Here is a 24,513-nt window from a genome sequence, read left to right on the forward strand (position 1 = left end):
TGGGCCATTGGAGTAACGGACTGAGGACGCCATGTGTCCCAGGAGGACGAGAAATTGGCGTGCAGTCGCAGTGTGCTGAGACTGCAGTTGGTGAGCAAGAGACACGATGGCCAGTGCTCGTTGTCGAGGCAGGAAAGCCTTTGCCTGTAAGGTGTCCAAGTCTGCCCCAATGAAAGATAAGGTTTGAGATAGGACTAAGTAGGATTTGTTGTAATTGACGAGAAACCCTAACAAAATTAGAGTGTGTAAGGTTAGATTGAGTGGGAGCCCTGATTAACCAGTCGTCCAGATAGAGATATACGTGACCACCTTGTGTCCTGAGGAATGCTGCAACGACTACGAGGCATTTTGTAAAGCCTCGTGGAGCAGATGATAGGCCGAATGGCAGCACTCGGTATTGATAGTGCTTGAGGCCTACTAGGAATCTAAGGTATTTGCGATGAGCTGGACTTATTGCAATGTGGGTGTATGCGCCCTGGAGGCCCAGAGAGCAGAGCCAGTCTCCTCTTTGCAGAAGAGGTAGAAGCGAGCCCAAGGTGACCATCTTGAACTTTTCTCGCTGGAGGTACTTGTGGAGGGCCCGTATATCTAGAATAGGACGGACGCCTCCTGATTTTTGGGGGATTAGGAAGTATCGGGATTAGAACGCTAGGCCTTGCTGAGAGTATGGAACGGGTTCTATTGCTCTTGACTAGAGTAGGAGGGAGACCTCTTGATCCAGAAGAACGGAATGGTCGGACGTTCTCCAAGTCTGCAGAGGTGGGGAGTCCGGGTGGCAGGGTGAGAAAATTCAGATGGTAACCCTGAGCAATGATTGCCAGTACTCATTGGTCAGATGTGACTGAATGCCACATGTTGTGAAAGTGACACAGCCGACCTCCCACTGGAATGTGCGACAGAGGAATCTGGCTGCTGCTCTCCAAGTGGAAGTCAAAAACTGGAAGCAGGCCCTGGCTGGGGAGCTGCTTGTGGTTTTTGTTTTCTGGTTTGACAAGACTGAGGTTTCTGATAAGGTCTCGTAGCAAGGGATCTGGCTGGTGGTGGGTAGGACTTTGGTGGATGGTAGAACGACTTCTTAGAGTCCTTTCTAAAGGGCTGCTTTGAAGAGAAGTTGGAAGGCATTGACGAGAGCTGTTTTAGGGTCTCATGATGGTCTTTTAGTTGAGCCACCGTCCGCTGGATCTGTTCGCCGAACAGATTATCTCCTACACAGGGCAGGTTGGATAAACGGTCTTGCACTTCTGGGCGAAGGTCAGAAGACTTGAGCCAGGCCCACCGTCTCACTGAAATAGCAGCTGCAGACATTCTGATAGAGGTGTTGAAAATGTCATAAGATGTTCTGATCTCATGCTTTCCTGCCTCAAAACCTTTACTTACAAGGGTTTGCAGTTGGTCTTGGAATTGCTGAGGCAGGGAGTCTGAGAAATCCTGTATCTGCTTAAATATGGCCCTGTTATATTGGGTCATATAAAGCTGATAGGCAGCAATTCGGGAGATGAGCATGGCCCCTTGGAAAACTCGGCATCCAATGTTGTCCAGGAATTTTTGTTCCTTACCACGAGGGGTAGATGAATGAGATTTTGACCTCTTTGCCCTTTTTTGTGCAGACTCTACCACGACTGAGTGGTGATCAAGCTGTGACTTTGGAAACCCTGGGGCTGACTGTACTAAATAAGTAGTGTCAGCTTTTCTGTGTACTGGAGCAATTGTTCCTGGGTTTTCCCAGTTCTTGAGAAGATCAATAAAAACCTGATGAATGGGATAGAGGTTATTACCTTGGGGGCATCCAGGAATTGGAACATCATCTGGTGCCTATCATCCTGTTCTGTCTGCAATTGAAAAGGAACCAATTCAGCCATTTCCTTCACAAAATTTATAAATGAGAGGTCCTCTGGAGGAGAACGCTTTCTACTCTCAGTGTATGAAGGTAAGTCATCGGTGTCTGATGAGGTATCATCACCCCAGGTATCATAAGGGTCAACACCCTTTCCTCTAGGAAGTAGAGGGGGACAGGGTGGTTGGATACCTGAAGGTCCAGGTCTGGGCTCCGAAGGAATCGGAGGAATTATCGGAGGCACCGATGATGGCATCGAAGGCATCGGTACAGGCATCGATGGATGGCTCGGTGGTGCCGATGGACATATCGGCACCGATGGTTGGATCGGTGGCGAGGGATGTATAGGCATCGATGGCTGAGGAATAACTCCGGATGGAGGAATGCGGAACTGTGTTTCTCCTCCCGATGAAGCTGGCAATGGGGAGGGCATCGGAGCCATCGGAGACCTGGGATCCATCGATGGAAAAGTGGCCAAGAGGGCTTCCATCCCAGATAGCAGCGGTGCCAGTGCTGCCGGAATCGGGTCGATGATCGGTTCCACAATCTGTGCCGGAGGAACCTGAAGACGTTGCATCACCTTGTCGATGGCCTCCTGGACCATCCGGTCCAGTTCTTCACGGAGACCTAGAGCAAGCAGCCCCGGCTCCGGAACAGAAGAAGGAGGCAGAGGCATAGCCGGAGGGACCACTGTTACAGGCGGAGTCGCGGCTCCCGATCCCCGATCAGGTGAGTGTTGCCTCGGAGACCTGGTCGCAGGAATGGTCGGTGCCTTTCCTGGACGGGGTTTTTTCGACAGCGGCTCGGACGATGGCGAGGTTGATGATTTCGCTCCCTCGGTGGCGATGTTTTTCCCTGCGATCCCCTCGATCCTGAGGGGGAGTAGAGGGTATCGATGGCCAAGTAGTCGTCGATGCCGGTCGGTCACTGTTCGGTGGTCGATGCTGTCGCAAAGTCAAAGGTGCCGGTTCAGACGACATTGATGCGATGGACGGAGTCGGGGTTTGAGCACAGAAGAGAAGTTCCATCTTCTCCATTCTGGCCTTGCGACCCTTCGGTGTCATTAGGGCACATTTGGTGCAGGTCAAGACATCGTGCTCGCGTCCTAAACACATTACACAGACTTTATGGGAGTCTGTGATAGACATGGTGCGGGTACAGTCCGGGCACCGACGAAACCCCGACGCCATGGAAAAAAATGTAGCCGCGATACTGTCGGCGGCCAGTAGGCTGCAAAGGTCAAACTCGACAATAATCGACGGGGAACGGATAAAAACTTACCGGAGTACCACGGACTGAGAAAAGTTAGAGGAGGTACCCCTGTGGGGGCAATTTTACTTTTAGTAATTCCGTGAGGAAAATTCCTGTCAGGAATCTCTTCAGAGCACCTTTACCACGAAGCTACTGCTGCACGGAAAAAAGAAGACTGAAGGGGGACCCCTGCTGGCTGCAGGGTTAGTGCCATGCTGGGCATGCCCAGTAGGGGCCATTCAAAGTTCTGGAAACTTTGACAGAAGTTTTCTGTGATTGGGCTCCATCCTAATGTCACCCATATGTGAGGACTACCATCTTGCTTGTCCTGTGAGAAAAGGAAATTATCAGCTAAGCAATAAATTCTCATTTCTTAGCATTCAGTCAGATGAACCCTGAACAAGTGGGATGTATCCAACCTACTCCCAAACAGGGCAGGAGACTGTCCGCGGTCCTGTCAAAACTGTACGTGCAAAGATTGCGTCCTCCTGGGCATGCACATCAGACGATAATACCTGGAAAATGTGTACAAGGAGGACCACATCGCAGCTTGGCAAATGTTGACGGGCGACAACAATTTATCCTCCATCTATGACACTGCCTGAGCCCTAGTGGAGAGAGTCCTTACCTGAATGGGCAAAGCAGAGTTGCTTATCTGGAACAGGTGTTCTCCCAGGACAGCAGGATGTAGGCCTCACATATGGGTGATGTCAGACGGAGCCCTGTCACGGAATACTTTTGTCAAACTTTCTAGAAGTTTGACTGGCACACTGAGCATGTCCAGCATGCCATAATCCCTGTAGCCACAGTGGTCTCCCTTCAGTCTCATTTGTACAAAAGGTGCGAGCAAAAAAATAAAACTGTTTCAGACCCAACTCCACGGGGTGGCGGGTGGGTTTCGTGAGGACTACATCCTGCTGTCCTGGGTGAACACCTGTTACAGGTAAGCAACTCTGCTTTCTCCCAGGACAAGCAAGATGGTAGTCCTCACATATGGGTGATTAGCAAGCTACAGGCTGACTCATTTATTTGGACCAACAGCATACAACTTCTGCAACAGGCACAACTGCTGATGTACTGTTGGGAAAAATGAGGCAGCCTGAAAATCACAGCGGATGGATGTGGAAGGAGTTGGGATTATACTGGAAATAAGTTCTTCAAGACGGATTGGCCAAAGGCAGAGTCTTGATGTCCTTCCTTATCTAGACAGTACTGTGCTGCAAATGTGTGGAGAGAGCTTCATGTTGCAACTTTACAGATCTCAGCAATTGGTACTGAATGATAGTGTGCTACTGATGTTGCCATGGCTCTTACTGAGTGTGCCTTCACTCGTCCCTGAAGAAGGCGGCCTGCTTTCTCATAGCAGAATTCGATACAGTCTGCTAGCCGGTTGGAGAGAGTTTGTTTGCCCACTGCAACTCCTGGCTTGTTTTTATCGAACGAAACAAAGAGTTGGGTGAATTTCCTATGGACTGCAGTTCGGTCTAGGTAAAATGCAAGTGCACGTTTACAGTCCAAGGTGTGTAAAACTCTCTCACCCTGGTGAGAGTGAGGCCTTAGGAAAAAGGTGGGCAAGACTACAGACCAATTCAGGTGAAAGTCGGTTGCCACCTTGGGAAGGAATTTAGGGTGAGTACGGAGGACCACTCGATCATGGAGGAATCTTGTATAGGGTGAGTATGTGACAAGGACTTGTAACTCACTGACCCTTCGAGCAGATGTAATGGCTACTAGGAAAAGAACTTTCCATGTAAGAAATTTAACATCACAGTTGTGTAAAGGCTCAAACGGTGATCACATGAGTCTTGTAAGTTCTACGTTTAGGTCCCATTTGGTAACTGGTGGCCGTAGAGGGGGCTTAAGTTGTAGGAGGCCCCCATAAACTGACTTACAAGGGGTTGCACTGTTATTGGGGCATCCCCTACTCCCTTGTGGTACACTGAGATGGCACTGAGGTGAACCCGTACCGAGGAAATCTGGAGACCAGTCTGAAAGGTGCCAGAGATAGTCTAATAGAGATGGAGTGGGGCAGAAAAAGGGGTCGATACCTTTTTGCGTGCACCACATGGTAAACCTATTCTACTTAGAAAGATAAGATTTTCATATGGAAGGCTTTCATGAAGCTTCAAGCACTTGAGAAACCCTGGTTGAAAGACTGAGCGGTTGTAGGATCAGGCTTTCAACATCCAGGCTGTGAGGAATAGGGTCTGAAGGTTCGGGTGACGTAACCTGCCGTGGTTTTCAATTATGAGATTGGGCGCTGTGCTCAGGCAAATGGGTTCTCGGATGGAGAGGTTGAGAAGCATGGGAAACCACACTTATTGAGGCCAGTACAGGGCTATGAGTATCACTGATTCCCTGTCCTGTTGTAGCTTCATGAGAGTTTTGGCTATTAGTGGCATCGGAGGATACGCTTATAGGAGGCCTGTGTTCCAGGGGCGAGCAAAGGCATCCATGGCTAACATGTTTTGTCGTCTGTGCAAGGAGCAGAATCTGTCCACTTTGTGATTCAGTTCGGATGCAAAGAGGTCTATGGTTGGTTGACCCCAGCATTGGAAGATTTTGCTCGCTACACAGGGATCCAGAGACCACACGTGGGGATGGAAACCGACTGAGGCGATCTGCACATATGTTCTTGTATGCCCACCAGATAAGTGGCCTGGAGATGCATGGAGTGTGCAAGGGCCCAGGTCTGCGCAGCTTCCTGGCAGAGCAGATAAGAGTCTGTTCCTCCTTGTTTGTTCAAGTACGACACTGCAACTGTATTGTCTGTCTGTATGAGAACAATCTTGTGTGACAGGCAGTCCTTGAACGCATATGGAGCATAAGGTATGGCTTGAAGCTCTAGGAAGTTGATTTGAAACTTTGCTTCGAGTTGTGACCAAGTACCCTGAATTTGAAGGTTGTTCACATGAGCTCCCTAACCCAAGTTGGATGTGTCAGTGGTTAAGGTCACTTGTGGAACTGGTTGCTGGAAGTGTAGACCTGTCAGCAATTTGGCTTTGTTTGTCCACCAGAGAAGTGACAGGTGCAGCTGGTTGGATACATGAATCAGGGATGAAAGAGAGTGAGTGGCTTGGAGCCACTGAGATTTCAAAGTCCATTGAGTTATTCTCATGGCTAGCCTGGCCATAGGAGTGACATGGACCGTGGAAGCCATGTGGCCCAGCAACGTGAGGAATTGATGGACTGAGGCTGTTTTGTATGTGCGCAGAGATGTAGCCAGTTTGGAGAGTATGTCTGCGCGGTCGTTGGGCAGGAAGGCCTTTGCGACCGTGGTGTCCAAATCTGCTACGATGAAAGTAAGGAGGTGAGATGGATCCAAATGGGATTTTTGATAATTTATCAGAAATCCTAGTGAGTGTAGTATATTCATAGTGAGCTATAGATAGTTGAGAGCTCCTTGCTTGGATAGACTCCTTATTAGCCAGTCGTCCAGGTAAGGAAACACGTGGATGGTGTTTCTGCGTAGATGTGCGGCAGCCACTGCTAGGCATTTTGTAAAACACTCATGGCGCCGAAGCCAGACCAAATGGCAGAACTCTGTATTGAAAATTTCTGTGACCCACTATGAAGCACAGGTATTTGCGGTGATGTGGGGATATGGCGATATGCGTGTATGCGTTCTGAAGGTCCAGAGAACAGAGCCAATCTCCTTGCTGTAGTAGGGGAAGCATGTTGCCGAGAGACACCATCCTGAATTTTTCTTTTTGAAGGAATTTGTTGAGATTGCGGAGGTCTAGGATGGGGCAAAGTCCGCCCGATTTTTTTGGAATCAGAAAATAATGAGAGTAGAACCCTCTGCCTTCTCTGTGCCAGGGGGACGGCTTCTACAGCCCTGGTTCGCAGAAGAATGGAAAGTTCTGACTCAATCGGGCCCACAGTGGATTGAGTGGAGAGTCTGGGGGCACTGTGAGGAAGTTAAAACAGTATCCCTGGGCTATGATGGATATTACTCACTGATCTGTTGTTATGAGGCGCCAATTGTGTTGGAAGTAGTGCAGACGGCCTCCTACAGGTATTCCTGGGCTTAGGTTCATTGGCGATTGGCCGCTGTTATCCGGAAACATATAAAAATACAAAGGCTGGATCAGTTTGTGGGGCTGGTTGTGCTCTGGGTGCTTTGGGCTGGCGTGTATGTCCCCTCTGAGGGGCTCTGACTGGTCTTGCTCGAGATGCAGGATAGTACTTGCCTGACTGAGATCAGCAAGGGTGCCTATAAGGAGTGACATCAGCAAACCTGTTTGACTCCATCGACTAGTTAGTGGGCATAACCCAATGATTCTGGGCTGGTCTGGCTGAAGAGGAAAGAATGTTTTCACGCTAGAGACCATCATGGCTACAACACTGAATAATTTTAAAAGTAAACACAACATGCAGCAGTAAAAATGCTGCATGTTGTGCGGCATCAGGAAGTTGCTGCCGGGAAGAGTATTTAAGATATGCCGTGGTACACAAAGGAGAAGTGAATGCGGCGTCTCCAGAGAGATCTGCGTATGCAGAGCCAGCTGTTCAATCTGCTCCTGCTGTCTGGTTGGCTACTGCGATAGGAATGGCAGTCATTTGAAATGTACAGGAAAGGGAGCCTCCCACTGTTAGTCCCAAGGGGCGGGGCAACAGAATTGGGAGAAAAAAAAAATTATGGGTAGGGGTATGATGATTCAACTAGAGGGAAATAAGTCAATACAGGGGACTAGGGACAATCAAGTTTAAGGTTAAGCAAGTAATTTTCCCACCATACTGCAGGACTACAGATGTGTGTTCTTTTCATTTTCCTCCGAATTACCATGTGATGAGTAAGATGGCACAATTCAATGATATACTAATCTTCTTTCAATAAAGCAACTACAACTAATTTGAGCACCAACTAGTGAACTCTACTACTTGATCCATACTTTTTTGTACAGTCACAAAACATCTGATAGCAGTGATGATGTTGAAACATACATTGTGAGGAATAGCAATAGCTGTAAGTTTGTGTCTGCTTTTTTTTTTTTTTTTAATAATTATAAATAGAAATTTATTTGCTATTTCAAGAAGAAGATATTCGAGGAATGCAGGTCTGGTTCTGCCTGGTTTGTCAACAGAAAACATTACTGTATCGAAATTCACTAGCCAGATACACAATAGAGCTATCATAAGTTAATGTAGCAATAATGCATATTTACTGAAAGTCTTTGCACAAAATATTAATGAAAAAAGGCACAATTGCCTCACTGCGTAACAAATTTACTTCAATGGACTAGTGTATAACCTATGTTACTTGTTCAATAATATAAGAACATAAGAAATTGCCATGCTGGGTCAGACTAAGGGTCCATCAAGCCCAGCATCCTGTTTCCAACAGAGGCCAAAAACCAGCCCACAAGAACCTGGCAATTACCCAAACACTAAGAAGAACCGGAGTGATATGTATTGTATACAGGAACTTCCGGTATATAAAAACCAAAAATAAATAAATAAATAAGAACCCATGCTACTGATGCAATTAATAGCAGTGGCTATTCCCTAAGTATAATTGATTAATAGCCATTAATGGACTTCTCCTCCAAGAACTTATCCAAACCTTTTTTGAACCCAGCTACACTAACTGCACTAACTACCTTCTCTGGCAACAAATTCCAGAGCTTTATTGTGCGTTGAGTGAAAAAGAATTTTCTCCGATTAGTCTTAAATGTGTTACTTGCTAACTTCATGGAATGCCCCCTAGTCCTTCTATTATTCGAAAGTGTAAATAACCGAGTCAAATCTACTCGTTCAAGACCTCTAATGATCTTAAAGACCTCTATCATATCCCCCTTCAGCCGTCTCTTCTCCAAGCTGAACAGCCCTAACCTCTTCAGCCTTTCCTCATAGGGGAGCTGTTCCATCCCCTTTATCATTTTGGTTGCCCTTCTCTGTACCTTCTCCATCGCAACTATATCTTTTTTGAGATGCGGCGACCAGAATTGTATACAGTATTCAAGGTGCGGTCTCACCATGGAGCGACACAGAGGCATTATGACATTTTCCGTTCTATTAACCATTCCCTTCCTAATAATTCCTAACATTCTATTTGCTTTTTTGACTGCTGCAGCACACTGAGCCGACGATTTTAAAGTATTATCCACTATGATGCCTAGATCTTTTTCCTGGGTGGTAGCTCCTAACATGGAACCTAACATTGTGTAACTACAGCAAGGGTTATTTTTCCCTATTTGCATCACCTTGCACTTGTCCACATTAAATTTCATCTGCCATTTGGATGCCCAATCTTCCAGTCTTGCAAGGTCCTCCTGTAATGTATCACAGTCTGCCTGTGATTTAACTACTCTGAATAATTTTGTATCATCCGCAAATTTGATAACCTCACTCGTCGAATTCCTTTCCAGATCATTTATATATATATTGAAAAGCACCGGTCCCAATACAGATCCCTGAGGTACTCCACTGTTTACCCTTTTCCACTGAGAATATTGACCATTTAATCCTACTCTCTGTTTCCTGTCTTTTAACCAGTTTGTAATCCACGAAAGGACATCACCTCCTATCCCATGACTTTTTAGTTTTCGTAGAAGCCTCTCATGAGGGACTTTGTCAAACGCCTTCTGAAAATCCAAATACACTACATCTACCGGTTCACCTTTATCCACATGTTTATTAACCCCTTCAAAAAAAATGAAGCAGATTTGTTAGGCAAGACTTCCCTTGGGTAAATCTATGTTGACTGTGCCCATTAAATCATGTCTTTCTATATGCTCTACAATTTTGTTCTTGAGAATAGTTTCCACTATTTTTCCCGGCACTGAAGTCAGGCTCACTGGTCTATAATTACCCGGATCGCCCCTGGAGCCTTTTTTAAATAAATATTGGGGTTACATTGGCCACCCTCCAGTCTTCAGGTACAATGGATGATTTTAATGATAGGTTACAAATTTTAACCAATAGATCAGAAATTTTCATTTTTTAGTTCCTTCAGAACCCTAGGATGCATACCATCCGGTCCAGGTGATTTGCTACTCTTTAATTTGTCAATCTGGCCTAGTACATCTTCCTTAACCAAGGAATAGGGGACATGTTCCTGTGTAGCTCAGGGTCCCCTCCTCCCATCTTTGGTTCATAACTTGGTTTAAACTGAAAATAATTAGTTCCTGTTTGCAGAATTCTGATAGAGAGTGTCAGCACAATTGCTTTGGATGGGCTATGGCCTCAAAGTCGCAGCATCAGGATAAGAGCAAGGTGGCAAGTCAGAAAATGACGGTTCCCCTTAGTGCCCTACCATCGCTGACAGCACTGGACTCAAAGGGATCAGAAGTAGCAGGGTCAGTCGTAGCTAAACTAGAAACTAAATTTGATAAAATTTAAAGCAAATTTGATGAAAGATTTACACTTTTAGCAGACTCTACTAAGCATATACAAGAAATGGAAATATGCATCTGACCTTGATGATTGAGTGCCGGCTTTAGAGGCAGAAACAGAGGCGTTAAAGATCGTGATCAACAAGCTAATAAAATTAGATGACCTTGAAAACAGGTCCTATCGAGGAAATCTTAGATTTATTGGCTTACTGGAGAGTATTCACAATAATGATATAGTGGAAGTATTAGAAGAATGGATGCCGTGTGTCTTCAATCTAGATAAGAAACATGGCGACCTTCATATAGAACGGGCCCACCATTTGGAACCTCAGCTGGTGCAGAGACCTAAACCACGTTCTGTAATTGCAAAGCTATTGAATATGGTGCACAAAATGGACATACAGGCATACCATATAAACAAAAAAAAAAGGAGTGTGAGGGAACACCAGTTTTAATTTTCCAAGATTACTCTGCGATGGTTGTAGCTCAGAGAAAAGCTTTTGCACTACTTTGTGCTTGGCTAGCTGAAAGGAGAGTCCAGTTCACGTTGCAGTACCCGGCGAAACTACACGTTACTTATGAGAACAAAGTGAGCTTTTATGATTCCATGGAGGGAGCTACAACTTTTCTGAAATCTTTACCTACAGGAGAAAACCACTGAGATGCTATCCTAGGTCTGGAAGCTACAGCCAAGGGACAAAAGGGAAGACTGATTCGGTTGAGAGCACTGCTGTTAAAAAGTGCATTATTAGAGCTTAGTTGCTCACAAGTTCAACTTTATTACCATTGCAGTTTCACTTTGTCTTCTTGGTTGGAAATAACTCTGGAAATCAGTTTATAGTTCGGAAGGACCAATCACAAACAAGGAAGATTTGGTTTTACAACAAATGAAGGCCATCATGGATTTTACTTTTGTTTCTCTCTTCTCTTTTTTTCTTCTGTGCTTTATTGATCAGGTGATGGGAGGAAGGGAGTACATACGTCTCCTGACCCTATGAATAAGGATATGTTATGGCGTGGTTGGGGAGCAGTTAGGGAAATGAAGACTACACAACCAGATGTTAAAAATGGGGAGGGAGAATGGGACTGTGTTGGGATTCTTCAATATGGGGATATTTGGATGAGATTCTAAATTCCTTAACTACAGCACCAGTAAATTTCCATATACTGAAATTCCAACAATTTTGAAAGATTAAAACAGAGATCACTCTGAGCAGTGAAGTTAAACAACGGCCAGAAGCCATTTGAATGATTTTTTTTTTTTATTGAGTCTCCTACAGCTTACTTAACTCCAGGATTAAGATGTACATCAAGCTTCCTACTACTGATCATGTAGTATGAAGCTGGCAGAGATAATGCTATAAGAAAAGCTTGACATTGTCTAAGCAAAGTGACAGTGGAAGTCCACAAAGCAGCATGTTGGATTAGAAATGTTCTTTAGGTTAAAAATCCAATAGTCACCGCTTGTATTCAGGAATTTACATGGATGCAAGTGTTTCTTTCAAATTGACAGTTAAAACTTCTGCCAGGAATACCTTACTTTCCAGAAAATGGCTCAGTGCCTCTTGTCCATATCCTCCTGATACTTTGAAGGACTTAGTCTGCCAGTCCTTTGAGGTTATCTTGAAATGGAATTTTATAGCATCCTATTTCTTTAAGCTATCTATAAAGGACTATTAAGTACTCCTAAAAGGCATATATTTTTAGATTATAAAACTGGCTATGTGCTAAGAAAAAAAAAAATCTGTTTCTGCATTTTGTTTTACCTTGTAGTTTGTTTTTTAAAACATAAGATCATGGAGCAGACTCAAGGTTACTATACACTCAATTGAAAGGAGTTACAGTTTAACTAATTTCTCAGCAAATTCTGGGCTTTCTTCAATGTACTGTGAACCGCGCTGCCCTCTAACCTTTCTATAAAAATGCCCAACTTCCCACAAGACCTTGTACAAATATTTGAAACAGGGAAACAACTGAAAATTTCATCAGTAATATATACATCAACCTGGGCAATTATGAACCAGTTTAAGTTGAACTACCTCTTTAATCCATGAAAACATGTGACACCATGTGCAGAGGTCAGTGGAATGGATATAAGCAATGTAAGGTAATGTTTTGTTATTCTATGTAATTGTGCCAGTATGAGGGGAACATTTTCCAAGTGTCATCTAGAGAGCAAAGTGATCAACAAGTACTATGCATCAGTACTTGAAGTTACTGAGCCATTTTACATTATGTTATAGGAGATTTGTACCTCCTGTTCACTCAAAGGTACTCAGATTGCTAAGCTCTTTAGGGTATGAACCCATTGAACCTGAATACTAATAATGCTGCAAGCCACCTCAAGCATTATTTGGAAAGGTGGGCTAAAAATTCAAATATTAAAATGGCAGTCTTAATCTCAGTTTTATTGGTTTGAACCTAATCCAGGTCAACAGTGATCATGGAGTAAAAATCTGTTTTCCCTCACAAGTAACAAATCTTAATAAAAACAAAAATACTAAGATATGACCAGAAAATCACAGGACACAAATGCAATCCAAATATTTTTTAGTACTATATATAAAAATGTTAAAATAGGGACTATATTGTATATTTTATAAGAACAATGCTGTAAATGAATACTAACCATATACCAAGAATGCTGTGATTTTGGAAACAGAGACTACTAACAATTAGCACACCCATGTTTTTTTTATTATTAAGTTTATAATTCTAATAGTACTGCTGTAGTGGAACTGGGATTCTAATGTCAATATAGAATGTGTATTCCCATACATAGAGCTGCAATATTGTCACTATAACAATTTACATACACAGTTAACATTCAAAGCTAGCTTTCCATTATTGTAGAGTCACATTTGAAATGTTTCCATAATTACAGCTTGTATAGTAATTAGTGTTCATTTACAGTAATTCTCAAAGTCTGTGGTAATCCTCCATTAAAATTAAAATTTTCAAAGGTTATAGTGGTACCTACTGCCCCCACTGGTTGCTTTGGCTACTTCTGGCTGGCAGAACATAGATGTATATATAAATGTAACAGAACTACAGAAAAGCACATTGCACACTGCTTCATGCCATGTGCCTACTGGCCAACTATAATATATTACTTTATGTTGGGTGCTGTGCTTAACAAACTATGAAAAATGTTTAAACACACGTAAACATTTAACTTTTATCCTAAGTTTACTTTACTATCTTTTTTAATAATATAGCGGGGAAGGGTCCCCATCAGTGAGCAAAACAGATTTAAAAAAATAAAGGATTTGTCACAGAACAGGAATTAACTAGGTAATCTGATACACTGGCTTATCTGATGTGCTGAGCAATATAATTTAAAGTACCACAACATCAGAACTGACAACGCATGAATTTTTATTTTTTTTATTTTTTTTACTGACAGTGCCAGATTTTTTACTGACATCATATCTGTTGAAAAGAAAAAAAAAATCCCCATTGCCATTTTGTGCACAAATCATGGATCTTTTTACTCTTGGCATTTTCTCCATTACATTTCATTATCTTGATCCATTTTCATCACATCCTGAAATCATACTTTGCTCCATTTCAGACTGATTTCCTATTTTCACCAAGGACAGTTAGCAAGTATCTCACTTTAATAAGTTACTCAAACCTGCAGTGTTGCCTACCGGGTTGCATCTAAAATTAAGATCTATTGCTAGCTTTTCTAATAGTACAAAATAGTATTGCTAGCATTCCATAGTACAAAAAAAAAAAAAAAAAGTACAGTGAAATCCAATAGGAACTGTAAAACAAACCAAGACGAGACCAATATATGTTGATAGAATTTGGTTGCACACCTAATAGAAGAATCTTATACATCAGTGTTTTTCACATGTACAAACTATTACTTGTCTCATTAGGTAGATGTAATTCTCTTATCTAAATTGTAACCTTATTTCTATTATCAAAATAATTAGCATCTCCAATTCTTTATACATGATATTCAAAGCAATGAGCGATGCAGCATCAGCAGTATCATGGGCGTTTAGGGCACTTAACGGAGATGTCCATGCTTGTCTTAGTTTTCTTATATGCTTGCTATTAAGAAAAAAAAAAAAGATCTAAATCTAGAGATGCAACTCGGTGGGAAATGAATTCTCTGGTTTATACTTCAGTTTATATTTCCACTTTAAGCTGGAAAGCAACTGTTTGGAGTGATGTTCTAGAACTGTATATCTTATTTTAAAAGATTTATAGCCCGCTTATAACAAACCAGCCATGCCAAGCGGGTTAGAACACATCAATTACATAATTAAAAGAAATAAAATATCTAGAGGACTATTACTTTAAAAAACATTTCTTCAAAAAGGTTTAGGAAAGCATATAGCAAAAAATCTTTCTACAAATTATTTAAGAAACATACATTTTAGAGTTATGTTTCTGCTCCTTTGTTATGCTAATAAGCAGTAAACATTTGTTTCAAGTAATAAAAAGCATGTATCTCTTACTACAGAAAATATGCATGTTAGGTAATACATTGCAGCACATCATCAGTCTCATCTTACCTGAGCTTTTTTTCCATATAATTTTTGATAGACTCGCAAGTTAATAAATTTCTACACTTCAGTGTACATACAAAATAAAAACTACAAGCCAGTCCCCACCAAAACACAACAGAATTTTACATTAGCATCAGCTATAAGAAAATACACAGGCTTAGTTAGAATTCAGCAGTTTGTAACTTTGGATCAGTAGGAAAAAAAACCAAAACTATTGAAAGATTGTGTGCACATGTATGTGGGATTGTTTGAATTTATTATAACAGGAATATATTCATTTACCCTTGAACAGAATTCAGCTGCTGCTAAAATAGGTAAGTGACTGATGTAAATATATTATTTTAGCTATCTTTTAAAATAAATACTAAAGGTACACAATTATATTGTTTAAAAAGAAGTTGCTGAATTCTTGCCACGCTTAAGCAGCACAACAACATTGGGGTTTAATATTTACTTTACTACACCAATATTTACGTGCTGCTAATGCGGAACAAGACAGACACGCCTTTCCCTAATATATAAAAAATGAATCCCGCAATAAAAACACAAAAACCTATCCTGACATTCAGTACCAACGATCAAGAAACTGACATTTTCCATTGCTTCTCTACCTTAAAGTTCCAAAGCAGCAAATAATGATTAGCTTCTTTGTAACAGTATGCAAACCATGATGTGCTGCTATAGTATTTTAAGGTCCTTAAGTGCAGGATACTTGATAGAACCTAAATATAAGAATAGTACAAAAATATATATATCACATGAATTACATAATATGTTTAAAGACTTACTTGTAAAATTAGGAACCTGTTATGGTCTAAATCAATTCCATGACTTCGAAGCAGAATTCCAACATCTTTAAATGTTGCTCTTTTTCCACTTATGTGGTAAGAGGAAGAATTGTCTTTACTGGCTGTTCTGGATACACAGAAAGTGCTATTAGGAATTACTTCATAATCATCACCTTCCTGTTTTAAAGAGGGAAACAAAATCCCACAATTGTTAGAATTTACACTTTGGATTTTAAATTTCCATTATAAGAGTAGTTCTCTACTCACTTTTTGCCTCTGCAACACAAAATCTAAACTTATTCCCAGGTCTAATGAAGTTTTACTGTTCAGGATTATTTCAATTATATTAAACCCTATAATTCTCAATTCACTACTTTAAAATGTTTTGCCTCTAAAAAGCTTAGATACAAGAGACAGTACAAGTGCATTCTCAGGGATAAAGTGCCCCAAGGCTTCCAATGTTTATGCTATTTGTGGAAAATACTCATACTGGTTGTAAGGTTAATTTTGTGCAATAAATTATAGGACCTAAAAAAAAAAAAAAAAAAAATTAAATAAGCTTTGAGGCTGAGAATACCTTAGTACTTCTCAGATTTTTTTCTTCAGTAAGAAATACCTTATACATTAAATACTCCAAATATATGTACTACCAGTTTTATCTGTGGTACACAAGAATCCTGTACTACAAATACACTTGAGCAAACTACAAAATTAACATCACTTCATGATAGTGAAAACAATTTCTTAAATGAAGTGCCTACCAATAATATATTTTGAAGAGCACTGTAAAATATTTGCTTTTAAATTTTCAGGCATAAATGTGATTGTTGCTTCCAATTAGTAAATTTCTAAACTTCTCTGAGCAACTTTAATCTATTAAAGGTAACTTTCTTAATAAAAAATATTTAGAAACCACAGTAAATCTTTACAGGTAATCACAATTATCACATAATAAAAGTATTTATACTTTGAAATCTAAACATCTATTACAGCTCAAAACAAAAAACTCAATTAATATATATCTATAAAAACAATTTTACTATTAAAATCATACCTATACTGACAGGCCACACAGTTTCTTAAAACCTAACTTACATAGTCTCTATTCCTAAAAATACTGATAGATTTTTTTGTAAAATTAAAGAACATTAGTAAAATAAATATTTTTGTAGTTTATATAAAAAGCATCAACCTTTTTACTAAAGCATATACTAAAAAAAAAACGCTACATAAAAATCAATATATACAAGGCATTACACATTTAGGTTGAGAGACATACATACATTGTTGCTGTCATTTTTTTGGCAGTAAAATAGTTTCTCCTTCATTTCTAAATATTAAGGTAGGTCCAGAAACATTGTGGTATGCAGACTGCCAAAACTGACTTTCACTATCAACAATTCAGCAGCAGACATTTTAAGAATACATCTGAAAAGGTAGCTCTTCAGTTTCAGTTGAATAACTTCAAAGTTTAAAAATAAATCCACTTTGCGAGTTTTGAGAAAAATCATACAAAATAGTAGCCCCTCCCCCCACTTGCAGAATTGATCCAATGAATAAATAGTTAATACTAGCAATATTTTTTGTTGAAACTTAAGGAAAAATCTTTTGGGATACAGCACAAACTCCACCAAGAAATGATAAAACCGATTTATACTTAAACACAAAATATACTATTAACCAAATTGCTCCAGTAAAAATATTTGATATTGTCACTAAGTTCTCTAAACACATCTATTTAAATACTATTTTTCAGCAGTTTTATTTAAAATGGTATCACAAAAATTATGCATCTTGATTTTCTTATGCTATGTGCCTTACCTTATCAATTATTTTTTGGAAATGAACTTCCACAGTACAGCTCTGAATGTCCTTGTGCTCATCAGAATTATGGATCAGAACTGAAAGTTTTTTTGACCTTATTTTTTGGGCCCGGTACCCAAACACAAAAAGCATGGAATCGATTACATTGGATTTTCCACTGCCATTTGGGCCAATAATACATGAAAAACGCTGAATGAAGAAAGTAGGAGAAAACATATTTAATATTAAATTTCACATAATGAACTCCCATTACTAGTGCACTCTATTTTAGTTGCAAACTTAATACTTTCTTTTAGAGCAAGAAATCAAACTAAAATGGGAAATCTTACTTTTACTATCAAGCAAGGGAATAAAACAAAAAGCTAACACTTATCCTATGTAAAACTGAGTAAATTAAAAGAAATCCCTAATAAATGTCTACTATACGCCCTGCAGTTTTACAAAGTAATAGGTTCACAATTAACTACAGAAGAATGATATTATGTATCCAAAATCTTTGTTTAGAGGTTGATGGTATATCTTGCAATTTAACCCTTTGAAGACTATAAAAGACCAATCAGCAAAAAATGGAAGCTATGCCTATAGATGCTTAATATACAAAACTCCAAAAACAATTCTATCAGATTATACATATTATGAATTTAGTCACATGTAATCTAAATATTTGAACTATCACAAGTTATCAGTTTACTTTCTTCCTATATGCCTAATGTTTAAAGAAAGTATGAAAAAAATCCATAGGCCATTGTGCCTTATACAAATATCCACTAAAAGTTTAATGTAACATAAAAAAAGGGTAAAATACCTTATGAAAAGGTCCTAAAATTTGCTCCCCTGCATAGGATTTGAAGTTCTGGTTTACAATATGAGTTATCATAAGTCGAGGAGCTCCAGCTTCATTGGTCATTGCTGGAGGTGGGGGAGGAGGGATGCTATTCAAAATCTCTTCTAAACTTCTATCATCAAGTACCTCATTGGGAGCTTCTATGTGCAAAATAATGAAATGAACACACTAATTAGTAATGACCTGCACTAATTTGTTGATATAAAATAAAGCAAAAAAAACAAAAACTGATTTCAGAATCAAGAAATAAAGCTCACTTTTAATTAGACAGTAAAATTAAGGTAGATTAGTATAATTGCCAATCCCCTTCAAAAATAATTTTGATAATTATTTTACCAGATGCATTTTACAGTTTCAAATCATATTTTTTGAAAAATGTCAAATTGTATGTATTTGTAATTGACTACAGAATAAAATAAATCGTTTAGGGAAGTTCATAAACTCCGATTCAAAAAACAAAACCTTGTAAGGTGTTAAGATGGGGAAACCTACACATTGTTTCTTAACAGTCAAACCCTATTTTCAAAGTATAGCAGGCAAATCTTCTCTTCCCCCTTTCCACAACCGTCAAACAATTTAAAAACATTCCTCTATTAATGTCAAAACTTTCTGCTCTGAAATATCACCTTAGCCTTAAAGGAAAAAAGTTTTTTGTTTTTTTTTTAAGTATTGAAAAAAGTCATCCTCCGAGTTTTCTACACAGAAAAGATGATTACATGGACTAATAAAAAGTCTGAAAGCCAAAATTAGGCTAATAAATATACAGAAATCACCCCCCCCTCCCCCCAAACTATCATATAGGTAATTACCTTTTCCTGGGTTTCACTAGAAAGAAAAAACTACTCACACCCAGAGAACATCAAAATAGCAACTAGCAAAGCATACTCTAGGCTAAAGTGCACAGACGGAGACTCTTTCAGGTCTTCCCGTGTACGTCACTTTCATAGCGGATCTTACCCCAACAAAAGGCTACGATGGCATTTATTACTTACTGCAAAAGCGAAGCTGAACTTATCCTTTTCTTCTCCTACCTTGCTGTGCAGCTTCCCCAGTCTCCTTGCTGCTGACGCCCACCTCCATGCCCACCTCGTCCGTGGGCTGCCCGCCTCGGCCCTTTGCTGCTGCTGCTGCTGCTGTGGACGCCTTGCTCTTCTTGCTCGGCATGATTGCTTGGACCCTCCCCCCCCCCCCACAAGAAAGAGATTTCATGGTTAACACACACACACACAAAACCTTGCTAAATTCGCCAATGCAAGTTATAGCATAAATCCGTAGGATCTGGATGAATAAGGATACGGTAAACCCTTAACTTTTTTTTTAAATGACCATGGTCAAAAGATTAAAAACCAAAAGTTTCCTACAGTGGAATTCAAGTCACGTGAATAATTCCTCTTTAAATAAATAAATAAATGGGTTTACAAGTTGTAACGATCAGGCTGATCATGAAAATGCCTACAAATAAGTGAATGAGCACTTTACTGGAAGCCACTGGCTGGAAATAAAAATGCCCGAGGTCTGCACTGCCTGTCATACACCTCCTGTGTCAAACTAGAAGGCACATGGGACAGGTTACAAGCAGTGACTCCCAGCTTCCTACCGAATTACCTCTAAATATCATCATGACAACAAAATCTCAACACACAGGGGGAAAAAAAAATCAGCGCACACCGAAGCAAACCAAACTAGTGGCAGTTCATGTCCTCTCGGCAAACCGGCAAAGTCCCATGACAGACAGACAGACACACAAAAAAAAAAAAAGTCTCCAGTCATTTAACAAAGTTATGAAATACAATAGAAAATTGGTGGCAGAGAGGAGCTGATCGCACTAAAAAATAAAAACCTAAACCAATGGCTTTCCAAGAAGAAAGTTCCTATAACGCACATAACAGGTTTATAAAGCGAAGATAGTTTAACAATTCGGCATAAGTAGCGGCATATTACATGCAGGTCCAGCTGACCAAGTCATAGATCCTGAACAGAAAGCAACTTGAAGACCTGACAAACGGGAAAAGGACGAAAACCCGTATTTTCCAAAGTGAAAGCAAATTACAAAAATGACTACAATACAAACGTCTAAAATATTTAACCACTGACAGATCTTCATTCGACCTCATCACAAGTTTACAGCTACTTCCTTATGAAACTTGTTTACAAACCGCCCCGGTCTGTCACTTACCCCCTCTTCTCCTCAGTCTACTCCCGCTAAAAGAAAAAAAAAAAGAAAAAGAAGACAAAATTCACCTCCAGACCCCCTTGAATCCGACACAGACTTTGCGCGGGCGCCTCGGGAATTTTTTTCTTTATTTTTTGAAAGCGTCTAGAACGGTTCCAGGCTGAATTTAAATGAATAAATGAGGGAATTAGCAAGAACGCCGCGAGTGCTGGGACGCAACCCCTCTCTGCAGCTCGGCCGCTCTACTCGAAAATGGCGCCCAAAATCCAAACTCGAACCGAAATTCGTTACAAACGCGCAGGGCATTCTGGGAGCAGCTTGTGGGGATTTCAAAAAAAAATGCTTGGGCTGCTGCCATCTTTTCGCTCTCGAGATCGCGGCCCTGTTTTGCGAGACGAGATGTTTCACTTTTTTTTTTATTTTCTTAAAACAGTGTCATAAAACTTAACGTGGCGTCGATTTTTTTGAAAAATAAAAAAAAATATTTTTTCTCGTAAGCGCCGGGCATTGTTTTTTAAGACAAGTCGGGTTACCCGGAGACGGCCAGGGGGAATAGGGTGTGGCATTAAACGGAGCGTTTTTATTTCAACATAACGGGAAAGGGTGAGCTGACAGCTTGATGTGAATGAAAACGAAACGACAAACGAGAAAATGATAGTTCGTTGGAAGACGGCTTGGTGCCTACGCAAGGATTTCTTTTTAACTATGACTTTGCGGATTTGTTACTGAGCAAAGTGACAGGAAGGGAGCAGACAGCGCGAAGCCTCGCGAGACGTAACCATAGCGACAAGGCACAGACCACTTCCTGGTAACGTTTACCCTGGAAAGGGAGGCGAGGCTCCGTGAGTATTTTCATTTATGCAATCATGAAGAAAACTTTCCTTTTACTAATGGAATGAAACAGGGTATGTAATTACTTGTTTGTTTATTTTTAATGTACTAATGGAGGGACTTGGATTTTTGTAATTTACTTGAATGCAGCCAGTGATGGCAGAGTATGGCTTAGGCATTCCTGAATGTAAACTGCGCGAGGATTCAAGGTTTGTTCGACCTTAAAAAAGGAATGATTTCCATATAATACAAATGTCAACTTTGTTCTGAACTCTGTCGATTAACCTCTGCTACAAGTCCAGTGTTGGAAATCATGCAAGACAGCACAGACCTTGTCCTTATTTTCTTTGTCCAGTGGAAAGCGAGCGAGCCTGTATTCTTTTGGAAATCAGCTTAAAAAGCAGCAGAATATAGAGCAGTTTGATTATTGGTTTTATAAGAATATAGGCAATGCCATGATGGGTCAAGACCGTGGTCTGTCAAGCCCAGTATTCTGTCTCTGACAGTGGCCAGTCCGTTTCACAAGTACCTGTCAGATCCTCGATCTATTTCTTGTATCTCACTCTCAGGGGCTTTCCCAAGTGTACCTGGCTAATGGACTTTTCCTTCAGAAACTTGTCCAACTCTTTTTAGAACCCCACTATGGGGCTGATGCAATACAGTGTGCTCAGCCGAGCGCACTGTATAACCCGCAGTCGGATGCGGGTTGAATAGGCGCTAATCAATCCCCTAATGCAATAAGGGGATTAGAGCATATTAAATGCGCGTCCAATGCAGAATGAATCTAATAACGTTCATCACATGCAAATGCATGTGAATGCTATTAGTCATTCACTCCGCTGCAAAAAAAAAAAAAATGTGCATCTTGGACACACATTTAGCGATCAGCTATTAAAGCCTGCCTAGAGCAGGAGTTAATAGCTGAGCGCATTTAAAACAAATACAGAAAAGCAGAAAAAACTGCTTTTCTGCACTTCCTCCTACTTAATATCGTTGCGATATTAAGTAGGAGGAAAAACTTAAAGAAACAAGTTTAAAAAAAAAACACTTGACAGTCGGGTGCAGGAAATGGACACTCAACTGACAAGTGTCCGTTTCCTGAACCCCTGGCGTCGGTTTTCTTCACGGCGGACGGCCGAGTTAGGAAAACCGACGCCGTTAAATTCTGCGTTGGTTTTCCTAACTGGCAGACGGCCAAGTTAGGAAAACCGATAGGGTTATCGTTAGCAAGGAGGTGCTATGGGCATTAGAGCACAATCAAGTGAAAAAAATACTTCCTTCGATTTGTTTTAAATCTGCTGGTTGCTAGTTTCATGGAGTGTCCCGTAGCCCAAGTGTTGTTTGAAAGGGTAAATAACCGTTCCCTAATTACCTGTCCCACTCAATACATGATTTTTTAAATCTCAATCGTATCCCTCTCACTCATCTCTTCTCCAAGCTAAAGAGCCCTATATCCTTTCTCCATGAGGGAGTGTTTCATCCTCTTTTATTACTTTTGTTGCCCTTTTCTGTATCTTTTCTACATCTGCTAGGTCTTTTTGAGATGGGGCACACAATACTCAAGCTATGGTCACACCATGGATGAATAGATATGTGATAGGGGCTGGAAGACTAATGTAAATAGACTGGAGAAGGATCTTGGGATGAATGTGTGGCAATCTGAAGATGGGGATGCAACACGATAAGGCGATAGCTGAAACAGAAGAATGCTGGGCTGCATAGAGACAAGAATAATCAGCAGGAAATAGGAGGTGGTAATGCCTTTATACAAATCCTTGGTGAGGTCTCACCTGTAGTGCTGTGTTCAGTTCTGGAGCCTGTGTTTCAAAAAGGATAGCGATATGATAGGATGGAGGCGGTCTAGAGCAGGGTGACCAAAATGGTGTGGGATCTGTATTGAAAGACTTATGAGGAGAGGCTGAAGGATTTAAACATGTATAACCCTGGAAGAGAGTATGTGCAAGGGAGATATGATACTGATCTTCAGATACCTGAAAGGTTTTAATGATGCACAATTTTCAAACCTTTTCTGTTGGAAAGGAAACGGAAGAACTAGGGATCATGAAATGAAACTCTAGGGCAGGGGTCCCCAAACCTGTCCTGGAGGGCCACCAGCCAGTCGGGTTTTTGGGATATCCTCAATGAATATGCATGAGAGAAAATTTGCATGCACTGCCTCCATAACATGTAAATTTTCTCTCATGCATATTCATTGAGGATATCTCAAAAACCTACCCTTAACCTGTTAGCCTTGATGTATTTGAAGCACCTTGTAACATTGCTCTCCTCTTCGTTGGGAGTAAAAAGGGGAATTGGATTCAGACAACAGCCAATGCTGGGCCTTGACATTTACATCCATGTACTGATATGCACACACTAGAAAAAAAAAGCATAGGACTGCTTCTACGGCCAAGTCCAAAAGCAAAGCACAATCAAGCAGCATTATATGAATAATTATCATGAAGGCTTTTCACTCTGTAAAAATGTTGCTAGCAGTAATTTTGTTATGGGTTTGATAATTGCTTGATTTTGATTGAAAATATTACCACCTTTAACATAAGGCTTGGGCGAAACCTGCTCGGAGTGACAGTTTCTAACTTAACAGTAACATGGGAGTAACTTGCATGGAGTGAGAGTTACTAACCTTAACAGAAACATGGGAGTATCCTGCACAGAGCGGCAGTTACTAGAAGAAACTTGCTGGGCAGACTATTGAACATTTGGTCTTTTTCTGCCATCATTACTATCTTACTATGTTGTTATCTATTCCTTTCCAAATAATTCCTAACATTCTGTTTGACTTTTTGGATTGCCCCTGCACACTGAGCCACAGATTGCAAGGATTTGTCCATATGGACTCCGAGATTCTTTTCCTGGGTGGTGACTGCTAATATGAAACCAGCATCATGTACCTGTAATTGGGATTATTTTTCTCTAAATGCATTACTTTGCACTTGACCACATTAAATTACATCTGCCCAGTCTTCTAGTCTCACAAGGCCGCCTGCAGTTCTTCACAATCCGCTGCTGTTTTAATGATTCAAAACCAATTTTGTGTCATCTGCAAATATGGTTACCTCACTTGTCATTCTTTTCTGCAGATCA

At 40.6% G+C, this 24,513-nt stretch overlaps 2 protein-coding genes across 7 annotated transcripts in view; one reads left to right on the plus strand and one right to left on the minus strand.

Moving 5' to 3' along the window:
• SMC4 (structural maintenance of chromosomes 4) overlaps positions 1-20,840 on the minus strand; it is a 318,061-nt gene extending 297,221 nt beyond the window's left edge. For all 3 annotated transcript variants that reach the window (XM_029617081.1, XM_029617080.1, XM_029617082.1), the window contains exons 1-5: positions 20,646-20,840; positions 19,436-19,581; positions 18,366-18,544; positions 17,558-17,749; positions 15,737-15,913 (exon numbers count right to left, since the gene is read on the minus strand). In XM_029617081.1, coding sequence (XP_029472941.1) covers positions 15,737-15,913; positions 17,558-17,749; positions 18,366-18,544; positions 19,436-19,568 — 681 coding nt within the window. In that variant the 5' untranslated portion in view covers positions 19,569-19,581; positions 20,646-20,840. The remainder of the gene's footprint in view (positions 1-15,736; positions 15,914-17,557; positions 17,750-18,365; positions 18,545-19,435; positions 19,582-20,645) is intronic.
• A 151-nt stretch (positions 20,841-20,991) lies between these two features.
• The window catches only part of IFT80 (intraflagellar transport 80), a 264,566-nt gene continuing 261,044 nt past the window's right edge, over positions 20,992-24,513 (plus strand). Inside the window, exon 1 of one of the 4 annotated variants that reach the window (XR_003858776.1) lies at positions 20,992-21,419. The gene's annotated coding sequence lies outside the window, so the exon portion shown is untranslated. Of the gene's footprint in view, positions 21,483-24,513 lie in introns of all 4 variants that reach the window. The other 3 variants (XM_029617084.1, XM_029617083.1, XM_029617085.1) reach the window with 3 other exon arrangements.

The sequence above is a fragment of the Rhinatrema bivittatum genome, chromosome 9, assembly GCF_901001135.1.
Source record: "Rhinatrema bivittatum chromosome 9, aRhiBiv1.1, whole genome shotgun sequence".
NCBI classification, from domain to species: domain Eukaryota; kingdom Metazoa; phylum Chordata; class Amphibia; order Gymnophiona; family Rhinatrematidae; genus Rhinatrema; species Rhinatrema bivittatum.